The sequence below is a fragment of the Ammospiza caudacuta genome, chromosome 4, assembly GCF_027887145.1.
Source record: "Ammospiza caudacuta isolate bAmmCau1 chromosome 4, bAmmCau1.pri, whole genome shotgun sequence".
Taxonomy (NCBI): Eukaryota; Metazoa; Chordata; class Aves; order Passeriformes; family Passerellidae; genus Ammospiza; species Ammospiza caudacuta.
Window position 1 is genome coordinate 35,061,257 of NC_080596.1, and position 12,770 is coordinate 35,074,026.

Consider the following 12,770-nt stretch of genomic DNA (forward strand, 5'->3'; position numbering starts at 1 on the left):
GGGGCCGGGGCGGAGGGGAGCGGCTGGGGATGGTGCCGTGACAGTGCCGTGACTCCCCGCGGGGGTCCAGGCCGCCCTGCCTGGATGCGGGGTCAGCGGCCGAGCCCACCCCCGTCCGCGCGGTGACGGGAGCCGGGCTCGCCTCCCCCTCCCCGAGCGGTGAAGGGCTGCGGGGGGGGCCCGGTGTCCCCTCGGCCCCGGCCTGCGGGGCCCATTTGTTTCCCTGCTGCGGAGGGGAAGGAGGCGAAGGGAAGGGAAGATGAGCAGCGAGGCGCTGTGGCTTTTTAAGCAGCTGAACCTCCATCTGGAGCTGGAGGGGAGGTTCCAGCCCCGCGAGAAGGGACTCAGCCTCATCGAGGGCGCCGCCGAGGTGGGTCAGGGTGTCGGGGGGCTCCTCTGGGCTGCACGAAAATTTCAGAGAAAATTCCGGCTAATGGAATTTAAAGCGCGCTAACTGCGGAAAGTTAATTCTTTTCTCTGTATGCGCCGCTTGCCTTTTGTTTTAATTTTGTATTCGTCTGTAGGTATTAACGTTACCTTATCCAAGCGCTGTGACCTGCAGGGCAAGGCGTTTAGTACTTTAGGTGTTTAGTATTTATTGTTTAAACTTGGAGCGAGCGCGGGAGCGAGAGGTTGTGTATTGTTACCGTCAGGAGAGCTTCCTGCCGCTGCAGGGGAGGTGGGATGTAACAAACAGGGGACCCACTGGCTTTTCATTGGCGCTGTCTGGGGAAATGAACCCAGAACCGTTCAATGCTGAGCAGCAAAATGTAAATAGACCATAAACGTCTCCGCGTTAACGACCAAAGTTCCTTACTGAGTTCGGGGCAGGCTTATTATGTGCCTTCGGGTGCATATGAGTTCTTTGGGAATAGCCTTAATATTTAAAAACAAAAAAAAAAATCCCTGAGATAAGTCTGCTTGTTTGTTGTGAAAGCAGAGCTGTTGCTTAAATATTGACATGCAAGGCAGAGAGCTGTGTGGTCATTTTTAAGGGCGGGAGTCACTGTGTATGCCTGCAGTTGGTGACTTATTTAAGTCTTAAATGTGTCTTAAAAGAAGCAAGTGGAGAGCAGGAGATGTGGTTATGCTGGCTGTTGCACCAGTGAGGCTCAGGACCTGGCTGTACTCTCTGAACCGCGGGTGTGATTTGAGTCCAAAGTGTCTAAATTTATTTTCTTTTCAATTCAAGTGAAATAAAGTATTTAAGGAAAAGTTTGCTCCTGTTTGAGCTAAATAAAAGGCTCTTTAGGGAGTGAGGCACGGCGATTGCTGCTGCCACAGAATAATTCTGAGTTTGCCTCTCTTGCCATAGAATGAGAACGCTCTGTGTCCAAGACAAAGGAATGCCAAGGTGGAAGATCTTTGGAGTCTGACCAACTTCTTTGGATTTGCAACTGAAACGTTTGTTTTGGCTGTCAACATTCTGGACAGATTCTTGGCTCTTATGAAGGTATGAGTGTGGCTCTTGATTCAGCAGCAGCTCTGAGGTCTCCTTTGTGAACCTGCAGTTGAGTGCAGTTCCTTTCACCCCTAAGGACAAGTAGCAGCTTGATTTACTTCCTCTAATAACTCTGTAACCATCACCATGCAGGTGTCTGAGACAGGAGGAATTAAGGGAAACAAGCCAGGAAGTGTTAGAGGCTGTCTCTGGGCGCTGAGCTAAAGCTTAGCTTAGCATTGGGACCGACACCAAGTGATCATTTCCTGCTTGGTTGTGCTGCTTTAAGGCAGGAAGCTTGGACTGAAAGCAGTTCCTCATTATTAGATCAGCAGAGAAAACGAAGTTGCATCACTTCTCTGGTCAGGCTGGCCTTGAAGTGGCACGGAATGTACAGCGGTAGAGGGGAGAGGAGAGCAAGGGCAGGAACAAGCTGTGGAGGGATGGGGCTGCCCAGAACAGGCTCAGACTGGATTTGTGTGGGCTGGGCGAGCACTGCCGCTCGGAGGAGCAGGGAATTGCAGTTCCCACCGCGATGTATTTGTGTCCTGGTGGGGAACAACCTGAGGAGAGGCTGCTCAGCTGTGGGACTTGACTTGCTCAGCCCCAGTGGCGTTTGCTCCAGCTCAAGTGAGGGGACTGCTGATGGCTGGGGCAGGAGCAGGAGCTGGCCAGCATGGGGTTTGGTGGAGATGATTCCAGACACACTTGGTGATGCCTCATGGCTCTTCCTGTGGTTTTCAGGTGAAACCCAAGCATTTGTCTTGCATTGGAGTTTGCTGCATGCAGCTGGCCGCCCGTGTGGTGGAGGAGGAATGCAACATCCCGTCTGCTCACGAGATCATCCGCATCAGCCAATGTAAATGCACTGTGTCCGACCTGAAACGGATGGAAAAGATAATTTCAGAAAAGTTGCACTTTGAATTTAAAGCTACTACTGCCTTAACCTTCTTGCACTTGTACCATACTATTGTACTCTGTCATACCTCAGAAAGGTGAGCTGGTGGTGTTTGCTGAGCCCCTGTTAATCCTCTCTGAGATGATTGCAGCCTTGGCTGTAGAGGAGGCAGCTCCTCAGTTCTTGCTTCCTGGTGAGGGAATGCTTGTTCATGCAGACCCTTCCTTCTTCTCTTGGATGTCTCACAGGAAAGAAGTGTTGAATCTGGACAAGTTGGAAGCACAGCTAAAAGCTTGCAACTGCCGTCTGGTGTTCTCTAAAGCAAAAGTGAGTAGAAGCAGTTGCTTGTAGCTGCTGAGTGGGTTTGTGGTGGCTGTGGTGCTGAGTGCTGTTTCCTGGTCCTTTCAGCCATCTGTCCTGGCCTTGTGCCTTCTCACTCTGGAAGTTCAGACTCTGAAATCTGTTGAGCTCTTGGAGATCCTTCTGCGTGTTCAAAAGCATTCGAAGGTGAGTGTTCTCAGCGGGTTGTTTGGGCTGACATTGTTAATGATGGGTGATGTTGCATTTAGGGTCCCTTAAATGCATCCCTAAATGTGTCTTTACAGGGTCTGTTTGGCTGAAAGAAGCAATTAAAAAATAAGCTTAAATGTATAAAATCAGAGGAACTGCTGACCCAGTGTGTATTCAATGCATGCTTTAACAGGCAGCTGATGGAACTTCTACGGCTCTGGCTGTGTGGTCTGGGGAAACTTCCAGTCTGTTCTGGGGCTGCAGGGCTGCTTATTCTTTTACCTGAATAATTAAACCTGGGGGTACTATTATTATTATCATCATCATCATCACCATCACCTGAGGATTTTCTCCCTGGATGGAGGTCAGGCACTGAACAGGTTTCCCCCCCAGGGAATGGGCACAGCATGAGCCTGGCACAGCTCAAGGAGCATTTCGACAATGCCCTTGGGTACAGGGTGGAATTGGTGGGTTTGTCCTGTGCAGGGTCAGGAGTCGAACTCCATGATGCTTGTGGATTTCTTCTAGCTCAGGATATCCTATGAACTAAAATGGTTTCATGGCCTCTAGCTGTGTGCTGCCTGCCTTGATGGCCTAGAAGCGGCTTTTCACTCTTGCAGTCAGATGGAACAACCCCAGTTTCTTAAGGGATAAAAGTAGTTCCTTAAAGTACTATATTATTCTATTTTAAAATGGTGGTTTAAAGTTTTTTCTTCTGTTTTAAAGCAGTTTAAACAACTTCACTTCGATTTGAAAATGGAATTTTAAAAAACTTTTATTCCATTTTAAAATAGAATAACCTTTTTCATTTTTCCTTTGGAAGCAATAAAGAAAATGGTAACAAGGACTGACAGGCAAACTGTCAGCCTAACTCCACCTTGAGCAGGGACTTGTCTGGAAGGTGTGTAGGAGTTGGTAGCTCACCTTTAAAAGCAACTTTGACAAAGGTATCACAGTTATGACTCACTTCTGTTTGACTGATATTTTTTCCCAAGAAGGTAAAATGGAGGCAGGAGTTATCCTTAGAGCCTATATGTTATGGACTAACTAACTTCTGGGTTTTGGGTTTTTATTTTCAGATAAGTGATAGTGACCTACTTTACTGGAGGGAGCTGGTCTCTAAATGCCTGGCAGATTATTCTTCTCCTGAATGCTGCAAGCCTGATCACAAAAAACTGGTTTGGATTGTTTCGAGGCGCACAGCCCAAAACCTACAGAACAGTTACTACAGTGTTCCTGAGCTGCCAACGATCCCAGAGGGTGCATGTTTCAATGGAAGTGAGAGGTGGGTAACTCTTGGCTGCTTCATTTGTGGGGAATTCTCCTTTTCCTCTATGTAACTATAGAGGAATTAATTGCTGCTGCTTGGGAAATAACAAAGTGCTAGCTCTGACAGTATTGCTGGGCTTGGAATATGCCTTCAGCACATGGAGGGAAGGGGGAGATGTCATTGTTCAGAGCTTCTTGGCTGGGTGGGGGGAGGCACTATTGGGTTTCAGGAAGGCTTGCAAGGGTTTTCAGTCCCCAGAAGGAATTGATGCTTGCTGCCTGGAAAACTGGCTGCTTGCTCGGTAGGGTGGTGTTGGCATCAGGAGGATTGTGCCTTGTTAGGATTTCAGCTTTAGGAGCCCTAAGGAGCTTTAGGCTGAGCAGCATTTATTTAGATGCAGGATGTTGCTGCTAGCAACACAAAGTGTGCAAGAAACGCCAGGATTGAGGAGTGCTTTGCCACTTTGCAGGGGCTGTGCTTTGTTAAAATTACCTTTCCCACTGTTCCTTCTAGTGAAGACTCCTGTGAAGACATGAGCAGCGGGGAAGAAAGCCTTAGCAGCTCTCCTCCGAGTGATCTGGAAGGCACCTTCTTCTTTGAACTCAAACCTAAACCCAAGTGGCAAACTCTCAGCTGTGGCTCTTAGCATTGAGTCTGGATTGTATTAGGCTGAAGTGTTGAATGCACCATAGAGTCTTTTGGCAATAATAAATGAGGTGGTGATCTGTAAACTGTATTAAGGCAAAACTTGCAGTGGTATATCAATGCTTTGAATGCCTGCCTTGGTTTTTTGTTGTTGTAATTTTAAGGAATTAAAAAAAAAAAAAGTAATTCAGGTCCCCAGATCAGCAAAAAAAGAAAAAAAAGTTGTTGTACAGTTCTGTTGTCAACAGCCATGAATGTAGTTCTGTACCTGGTGGTCCAAAACGCTCAGCAGCTCAATACCTGAGCTGATTTCAGGGTCTTGTCTGAGAAGCATGGAGCAAGAGTGACAAGCTTTCCTGAAGGTTAAATGGGAAGCACTTGGTTGATGGAAGAAACTTGCTCCATGGGTTCAGTCAAGCAAGGGAGGGGCCCAAGAGGAACTGTGCAGGTGTTGTCCTGGGATGTTCTCGAGATTCCACATGACAGAATCCCAAGCTTGGCTTGATTTCAGTGTTGACCCTGCTTGGAGCAGGAGATTGGACTGCAGTCCCTCTCGAGGACACCTCCACTCCTTCTGGGAGTGGTGTCCTGGGGTTAGATCCAAGTGGCTGGGTGGGTTACAGGGAGCATGTATGTGTGTACATAGTGCCAGGCTGGAATGGTTTACTCTCCAATGGGCCCAACACTGAAACTGCTTTTCCTTTTCAGCAGGGTCTTGAGTTGTGTGCTCCAAGTAGCAATTTTTGAAGCTTGGCTTTTATAAACTTCAGGGATCCCTATTTCACACCAGGAGTATGTGTGGTAAGCAGGAGGTTTCTAGTCAATATAGTTTTCACTTTGAGGTAGTATAAATTGTGTGGCCAGGAGTAATTCCATGTTTTCTTTAGTACGGATGTTTTTACACTGAAATTCACATAGTATACTTCAGTGTGTTTGAAATCCTAACATGTCAATCCATGCTATTAGCTTAGACTTCTTAACTTGGTAAGCCTTGCTAAGTCTACATTCCCCTGAATATTTAACCCTTGTAGTTGTTTTTCAGTATATTCATGTTATTGATTGAGTCATAATCAGACTTGTTTGCATGCTGATGTAAAGCAGTTAGTGCAGGAGAAGTGGAAATTACGCAGTAAAATATCAGGTAAATGTGATGGTGAAGTAGTTAATGTAATGGTTTTTCTTCTGAACTTTGTTATCAAAGCACAAGTTCCAGTCTAATTGTGTTTCTCCCTGGTGAGGACATAGCTAAAGCAGACTAAAGTAGCTCAGAGTAACGGTGTGAGGTGTGGTGGTGCCAAAGTAGAAATGAAGGAGCAAACAAGCTAAAAGCTGTTTCCTAGGTGCCAGCGTTGCTTTAGAAAGGTAAGAGTGATGCTGTAAGTCCATAACTGTTATGTGGTTTCAGTTTTCTAAAAACACACAAAAGTTTACAAAAAGTGTATATGAAAATGTAAATTTAAAAAAATGTACAGAAAAAAAATTTAAAACAAAAAAAGAGCAGAAAATACTGTATTTTTTTACATTGTATGTAACTTTTTGTAGGTCTGTGGCATGTAGATAGTAATTTATTGTGTACTCTGTATGATACAAATAATGTACCTCTGAAGACTTCTTGCTGCAAGTCTCTGCTCACTTCAGGAGTGCTTGGGTAAGGAACCTACTGAGTCTTGTTTCAGTTGAGAACAAAAATAAACCAAGTGCTCTGTTTGTTACCTGCTGTGGCAGTCGGTTCCTTGAAGCTTTTGGCTTCGTTTTTTTTTTTTTTTTTTTTTTTTTTTGTGCTGTGCAGGGTGTGTGATCCCACAGCTGGGTTCCAGCTTTCCCAGGAGTTGTGGCAAGAACAAGGGGAGACTGCACAGCACTGGATGGAAATCTCACCTCAGCATGAGGTATTCCATGCTCATTGGCACATCCAGAGCTCCTGCCACGGGTTAAGGGTCATTCCAGCTCTGGGTTCTGCAGGAATTGTCCTTGCTGCTGTTTTTTTGCAGTGCAGCCTGGTCACCACACCTGGAGATGCCACTTGGGTCCCCTCAGCACGGCACCCTCCTGGCTCGGGAGTCGGCTGGAGCGCGTGCACCGCGTGGGTGAGCTTGGGGCAGGGTGGGAAGCCACGGGCTGTGTCCTGGGCTTGCTCAGCTTGGGTGTGCCATCCAGCCCCTTTCATGTCTGTTCCATGTGGAGAAATGGGCTTGGGAGAAGGTTGTGGGCTTCACTTCTGTGGCTGGAATGATGGAGGCTCAACTTTGATTCTGCCAGGGCAGGTGGCTGTGGATCTCCCCGAGGAGGTTTGCCTGGCTTCCCCCAGAGAGCGGGGATTTTGGTGGTTGGCTTGTTTGTAATAGCAGAGGTGTGCATGGCTTGTAGGTGCTGTTTGGGGCTTGTGGTCACGGGGGTTTAAATGCCTGCTCATTTTCATAACTGCTCTGTCAGTAAGACTGGTTTGGGTGAGGGCTGAGAGGGCTCAAAGGCAATGGTTTTGTGGGGAAGCCATCCCCTGAAATAACTCCTGCCTGTGTCCACTTCCTGGGATGTTGCTTCCTGTGCTGCTGAACCTATTGGAAGCATAATGCTGAAAGTTCACACAGGTTTCTGAGAGCATCTTGAAATGTCATCCTGCTGCTCTCCTCTGGCTGGACTGGGCCACAAGGGATCTGTAGTGGAAGCACTTTTGTTCCTGGTGAGTTGTCATTGCATAATTAAATAATTCTAACAATGGCCTTTTAAACAGGAAACTTGACTTCCCCACCACTTGATGACATATGACAAGTGACACTCAGCAATAAAGTGTTCAGAATAAATCAGTGCATTCAGACCCTGGTCCTTAACAGCTCCCCTTTTTTTTCCTGATGGAATAAGGAGGATATTCCTGCCAGAGCTTAGAGCACTCTGAATTTAGAGCAGCATGCACTAAAGAGCTCTCTTTGGCTCTCTCTAGGCCATCTCTTTGCTTGGACTAACAGGTGAGTGAGTTATTTTGTGATCCCACTTGGCTGTCAGGGCTTTGGAGCTCAGCAAAATGGGAATCAGTAAATGCTGGCACATATATAGTGTTATTTATCTTAAAATACATGTTGCAGCTGTGGGGTGTCACATGGCTACGCTTTGTGGTGTAAGCCTGTGGCTGGTGTAGTGCATCTCCTGAAAGCAGAAAGTTGCCATAACAACTGAATGAAATCAATTAGAGTAATAAGCAATTAAAATCTCATCCTTAATGTTGCATAAACATAGCATTTCGCTCATGAATTATTAGTGCTCTTGCCTCTAGACCTGTACATTCTGGTTCTGATTTGCAATCTCAACCATTTTTGAATTAATGAAGCGTTTAATTTCTCCTTCAAAGAGTGCTGGTGGGTTTTTTTTTTTTGGCCATGGCAAGTAGGTGGTTCATCAGGGACGTGAACACTGTTAAACTCCTAAATGGAGGAAACGTTTGTGATGGGATTTTTGGAGTGCTCAGCACTGGCTTTGTTTCTACCCAGTGAAGTCAAGAAGGAGAAGAGTAGCCTGTGGTCTAGGGAAATTTAGGTCCTGGGCCTATGTGGAGGGATAGAATGTAAGAAAATAAAGATAGTGCAGAAGGCAGTCTCACCCTGAGGAGCTGCAGCCGTTCTAATCACCAAAGATCAAGAACAGGCCTGCCCTTAACAGGCCACAGCTGTGTCCAGTAAGAAGATGAGTGCTACAAAAGGGTGGGTTAGCTGGGTGAGGGGAGAGCTGGAGTTGGTTGGCTGTGCTGTGAAGGAGGAGCCAGTGCTGCGAGGAGGAGGGGCTGTCCGTGAGAAACCACAGAGAAGGTATGGGACTTTTGCAATAAGATGACAACAGGCCTAGGAAGACAAAGGCAGATCCTTCTTCTGTTCCCCACTTCCTCCTTGGCCTAGGAAGACAAAGGCAGATCCTTCTTCTGTTCCCCACTTCCTCCTTGGCCTAGGAAGACAAAGGCAGATCCTTCTTCTGTTCCCCACTTCCTCCTTGACCTTCTGTGTATTCCTGAGCCTCTTGCTTCCTTTGTTCCCTTTGTAGAACAAAGCCAGGAATAGTTCCTTGCTGTAGTGCTCAGTTCTCAAGGATAAATCAGCTTAAACCAGGGAGTGGCAGAGCTGTTGTGGAAAGGTGTGAGGGCCTGTGGGGAAGCAGGGTTTGCTGACTGTTGGCTTTGCAAGGGCCTGTAGGCTTGTTCTGCAAGAATTTTGTGTGGCTGGGGGTCAAATGTTTCAAAGGTAAGAGTGCAGTTTATAATCCAGAGTCTCCAAGGAACTTAGGAAAACATGTCTATTTAGACCACTAGCTAAATAGTGGTCCTGTCATGTGCAGTGGCTGAGTCAGGGATTTAGGAAGCCTTTGACATCCAGAGCTCAATTATTAACTGGTAGGGAGCAAAAGCACTGGAGGTGATCCCTGGTTTTCTTCTGGCAGGATGACAGAAGCCAAGGCCAGTGGTCTGAGGGTTTGTGCCACAGATGATCTGAAGGTGGGTGTGGTGTCTGTGCCAGCTCCTTGCCCAAGATACTGGCACAGTGCATCCACAGGTTATCTGTGTGGTGCCTTGTGCTTTCCTCAGCTTTTATTGTTCCATTGAATGTAATCCTGCTGCTTTTATCCTGCCTGGGCAATCAGGAAAGGGCCCACACTGAGTGCTGTAAATGCAGCGTGAGCTGAGAAATTAAACAGGGTCTCCTTGAAGGAATTTGGGTTTTTTTTCTGGTCCCAGGATGTGCACTTGGACTGTTTACCTCCACAGCCTCCAACTGGCACTGGAATAGCTGGTGGAGTATTCTTACAAGCCCAGGCTGGGATTCACTCCTGCACTGTCTGATTCCCTGTTTTCAGCATGTTTTCTTTAACCCCAAGCAGGTGGTGATGTGTTCTCCTCTGATCCATGTGCAGGGACACTCTGTGGCTCCTAGTGCCTGTGAAAACACGGATTTCTGCTCCAGAGGGAAAAACCTGTGCACTTACTGTGCTGGGCAGTGAGGAGGGCACAGTCATAGGACGTGTCCAGTGCTTTTTCCACAGTTAGCTGAGTGCTGGGCAGCTATTGCAGCTGTTAACCAGTGTGTAATTCTCAATGTAAGAGATTGGGATGCTTTGGATTTCAGTGGGAAGCAGCTGAAGGCTTGCTTGACTGTCAAAGTCCTATTTAGGCTGTATTGAGGTACATTTTAGTGGTGTTCATCTGGAAATGTGCAGTACTGCCACACTTTTTGGGGAGAGACTTGGTGGAGAATTTACTGACTGCCTTACTCTGTTTAACAGCCTTTGCCCACAGTTGCCATGGAAGCCTTGCCTTCTGTCTGCCCTTGGGATTCATCCCTGAACAAAAGGTCCACCTGGAGTCACAGGGCTGCACTCTTCCTATAAAGCCTTGCCTCCTCAGAGGCTGAGAGCCCTGCTGGCTCTGCTCATAAATCATTTTCTGCTTCGCTGGGGTCAAAGCTTTTATGTTACTCTTCCTTCAGATCCTTCCAGGCCCATCTTTCAGATGCTGCAGCGTGTGGGGCATTTCAGCCTGCACTGGCCATGGCTCGATATTGCTGCTCTGGGATCAGTTTATATCTTTTGACAGCAGGGAACAACTGATTTTAATAGGCAGTAGTAGGTGACAATGCTCTGTCAGCCCTCAACTGATGCCCTGAGTGCCTTGTTACATAAAAGGCAGATAAAATGCTTTGTGAAATGTCTTGCTTCTTGGGGGTGTTGGGTCCTCAGCCCTGAGGATCAAAGTCCTTTTTCAAGTGGCTGACATCAGCATGCACTTTGTGTCCTTCCTCTTGTCCCTGCCTCAAACCCAGCCTCAAGAGAAGTGTGTGTCTGCCGTGGAAATTCACCCAGCTCGATGAAGCTGCTTTCCCACCAGCTTGGAAATCCCCTCACACCTGCATGCCAGGTTGGGCCTGGTCATTTGCCAGGCTCAGTCTAGGGCTGTCACCTTGGCTGTGGAATAGGGAAGGGCTGGATTAGTCCTTCTGTTGTTGTGTCACTCAGGGATAGCAGGATTCACTTTTTCTGGAAAGGCTGAGGTAAGGAACTACACAGGCAGGCTTTTGCCACAGATCTTTCAACACATTCACACTAAATCTTTAATCTGGACCACATCCATTCTGTGCTCCAGCTGCCAGTCCGCCTCCTGGGATCCTGGAAACACCTTGTCCAGGCTGGCAGGTCACCTGTCACCTCCACCAGTAACCTGGACTGGGGTCCAGTTGTATAGTTGCAGTTGGAGCAGGGATTGCTCCTCCAACAAGATGCCTGCAGGTATGGAATTCCTTGATAAGTGCTGCTCAGCTAAGACTGATGAAGTTCCCAGCAGAGGGCATTTAGGAAGGCTGTTTGGATGGCCAGACTGGAGCACCATTTTTCCTGCTGTGTGCAGAGAGGGTGATGCTTCCAGTCACTGCACACCTCCACCTAGCTCTACTTTCTGAAGAGATTTATGAGCTCCAAAATTCATGTCTTGCACATCTTCCCTTATCCCAAAGGGAAGGCTTTGGATGTAAAATACCTAATCAACACCTGAGTTTTGCAAATGGTAGCTTCAGCAAGTTCTCTTTAGTCACAGGTTTTTGGAAACAAGCAAGCAAAGCTGTCCTGTCTTCCTGTGAAATGAAAACGAAGTCAGAATGCTCCTGGACTTCAGGAAGTCTGAAATTCAAATCTGCACTTGTAGCTTGGGCCTGTGTCTTGATTTCCATTTCAGAAGTGGAAATACCCTGCTGTAGATTGAGCCAGGAGTAATTGGCCAGACCTTGTGTCTTAACAGAAAGTTTTGAGCAGACAAGATAGAAGGAAAGATCACAGAGTGTGACATGGGGGATCTCTGACCATTTTATCTCTAGTCACAAGCATTTTTAGAGCTGACTGGCAGTGCTGGTTGTACGTGCAGGGAGGAGGATCTGGGCTGGAGCATGATTTCCAGGGAATGGGGGATTAGGAGAAACCACCTCCTATCCCTTACCAAAGGCAGAGAAAGAGAGATTCTCTGAGTGTAGGACTTTATCATTAAAGGCCTGAAAAGAAACTATTCCAAACACATTTGGAAGGGTACCTGAGCGTGATGGCTTCTTTGAACCTTGTGAGAGCATTTCCATGCCCTCCTGGGGAAAAGGAACCTCCCTGCCAGATAAATCATCTGGGACAGAGGTTTTCAAGTGCAGCCTGCAGGCTGCTGGAGGCTTGACAAGCCTCTACGTGCAGCCTGTCAGGGGATTTGTTTTAAACCAAGGCATTGTGTTTATATGGGGTATTTATGGCACTGTGGGTGAGGGAGATGTGGCACAGGCCTGGCCACATCCCCCCTGATGAAGAGGGGGGCTGTCAATGGGGCTAATCCTGTGGGAGGGCTTTTCCTAGCAAGAACCTGCTACAGCTTTCTTTAGGTGTGAATAAGGGCAGGTTGAATCTTTCTCAGTGCCTACTGAGAGTTGTAATGATATTTCTGAACTCTGTTTCTGGCTGCATCTGTCCTGGGGAACTGCCCCAAAGTGGCTGGAATAGTGAGGAACCCCCTCTTTTGCAGTGTGCATCCTGTTTGTAACAGTTAAAAACAAGCTTGGAGCTGCATCTTTTGTGTGCAAATAGGAACAACTCAAAAAAGTCTGGCTGCAGAGCCCCTTCAGCCCTCAGGGCTGTGTGAAATGGGTCACTGGAAGTGTGGAAGCAGAATGAAAGGAAAGTAAAGCCTGTTAATCCTGGGGTTTTTGGCTCCTTGGGCATAAATTTAATGTTAAACTGCTTTCTGACTTCAGGGATTGGCATGTGCTGAAAAGCTTTGGTACAAAGAGGGGAGAGAGCAGCAAGGCAGAAATGAAAGGGTACTCCTGTGCCTCTGAAAGCAGCAGTGATTTTACTAAAACATTTTGAGAAGGCATGGCAGAAGCCTCTAGGAAAGGACTCTGAGGCTAAAATGTCAGTAACTTGTCTTCTCATTAGCTCAAATGATTTCCACCTGCCTCCTCTCAGCAGGCAGTTGAGGAGGGCAGGGAAAGAAGGTGGTTCTCAGGTGG

General features: G+C 47.3%; 1 protein-coding gene across 1 annotated transcript; it reads left to right on the forward strand.

Annotated features, from left to right (window-relative positions):
- CCNG2 (cyclin G2) lies at window positions 1–6,476 on the forward strand. The gene is made up of 7 exons (XM_058803356.1): window positions 1–370; window positions 1,316–1,453; window positions 2,186–2,436; window positions 2,588–2,666; window positions 2,748–2,846; window positions 3,929–4,134; window positions 4,633–6,476. The coding sequence occupies exons 1-7, from the start codon at window positions 260–262 to the stop codon at window positions 4,763–4,765; spliced, it is 1,017 nt and encodes a 338-aa protein (XP_058659339.1). The 5' UTR covers window positions 1–259; the 3' UTR covers window positions 4,766–6,476.
- The last annotated feature ends 6,294 nt before the right edge of the window (window positions 6,477–12,770 follow it).

Coding starts and splice junctions, on each gene's coding strand:
- CCNG2 (XM_058803356.1), top strand. CDS start 260: ATGAGCAGCGAGGCGCTGTGGCTTTTTAAGCAGCTGAACCTCCATCTG. Junction 1,454..2,185: donor GATTCTTGGCTCTTATGAAG/GTATGAGTGTGG, acceptor TGTGGTTTTCAG/GTGAAACCCAAGCATTTGTC. Junction 2,847..3,928: donor GTGTTCAAAAGCATTCGAAG/GTGAGTGTTCTC, acceptor TTTTATTTTCAG/ATAAGTGATAGTGACCTACT.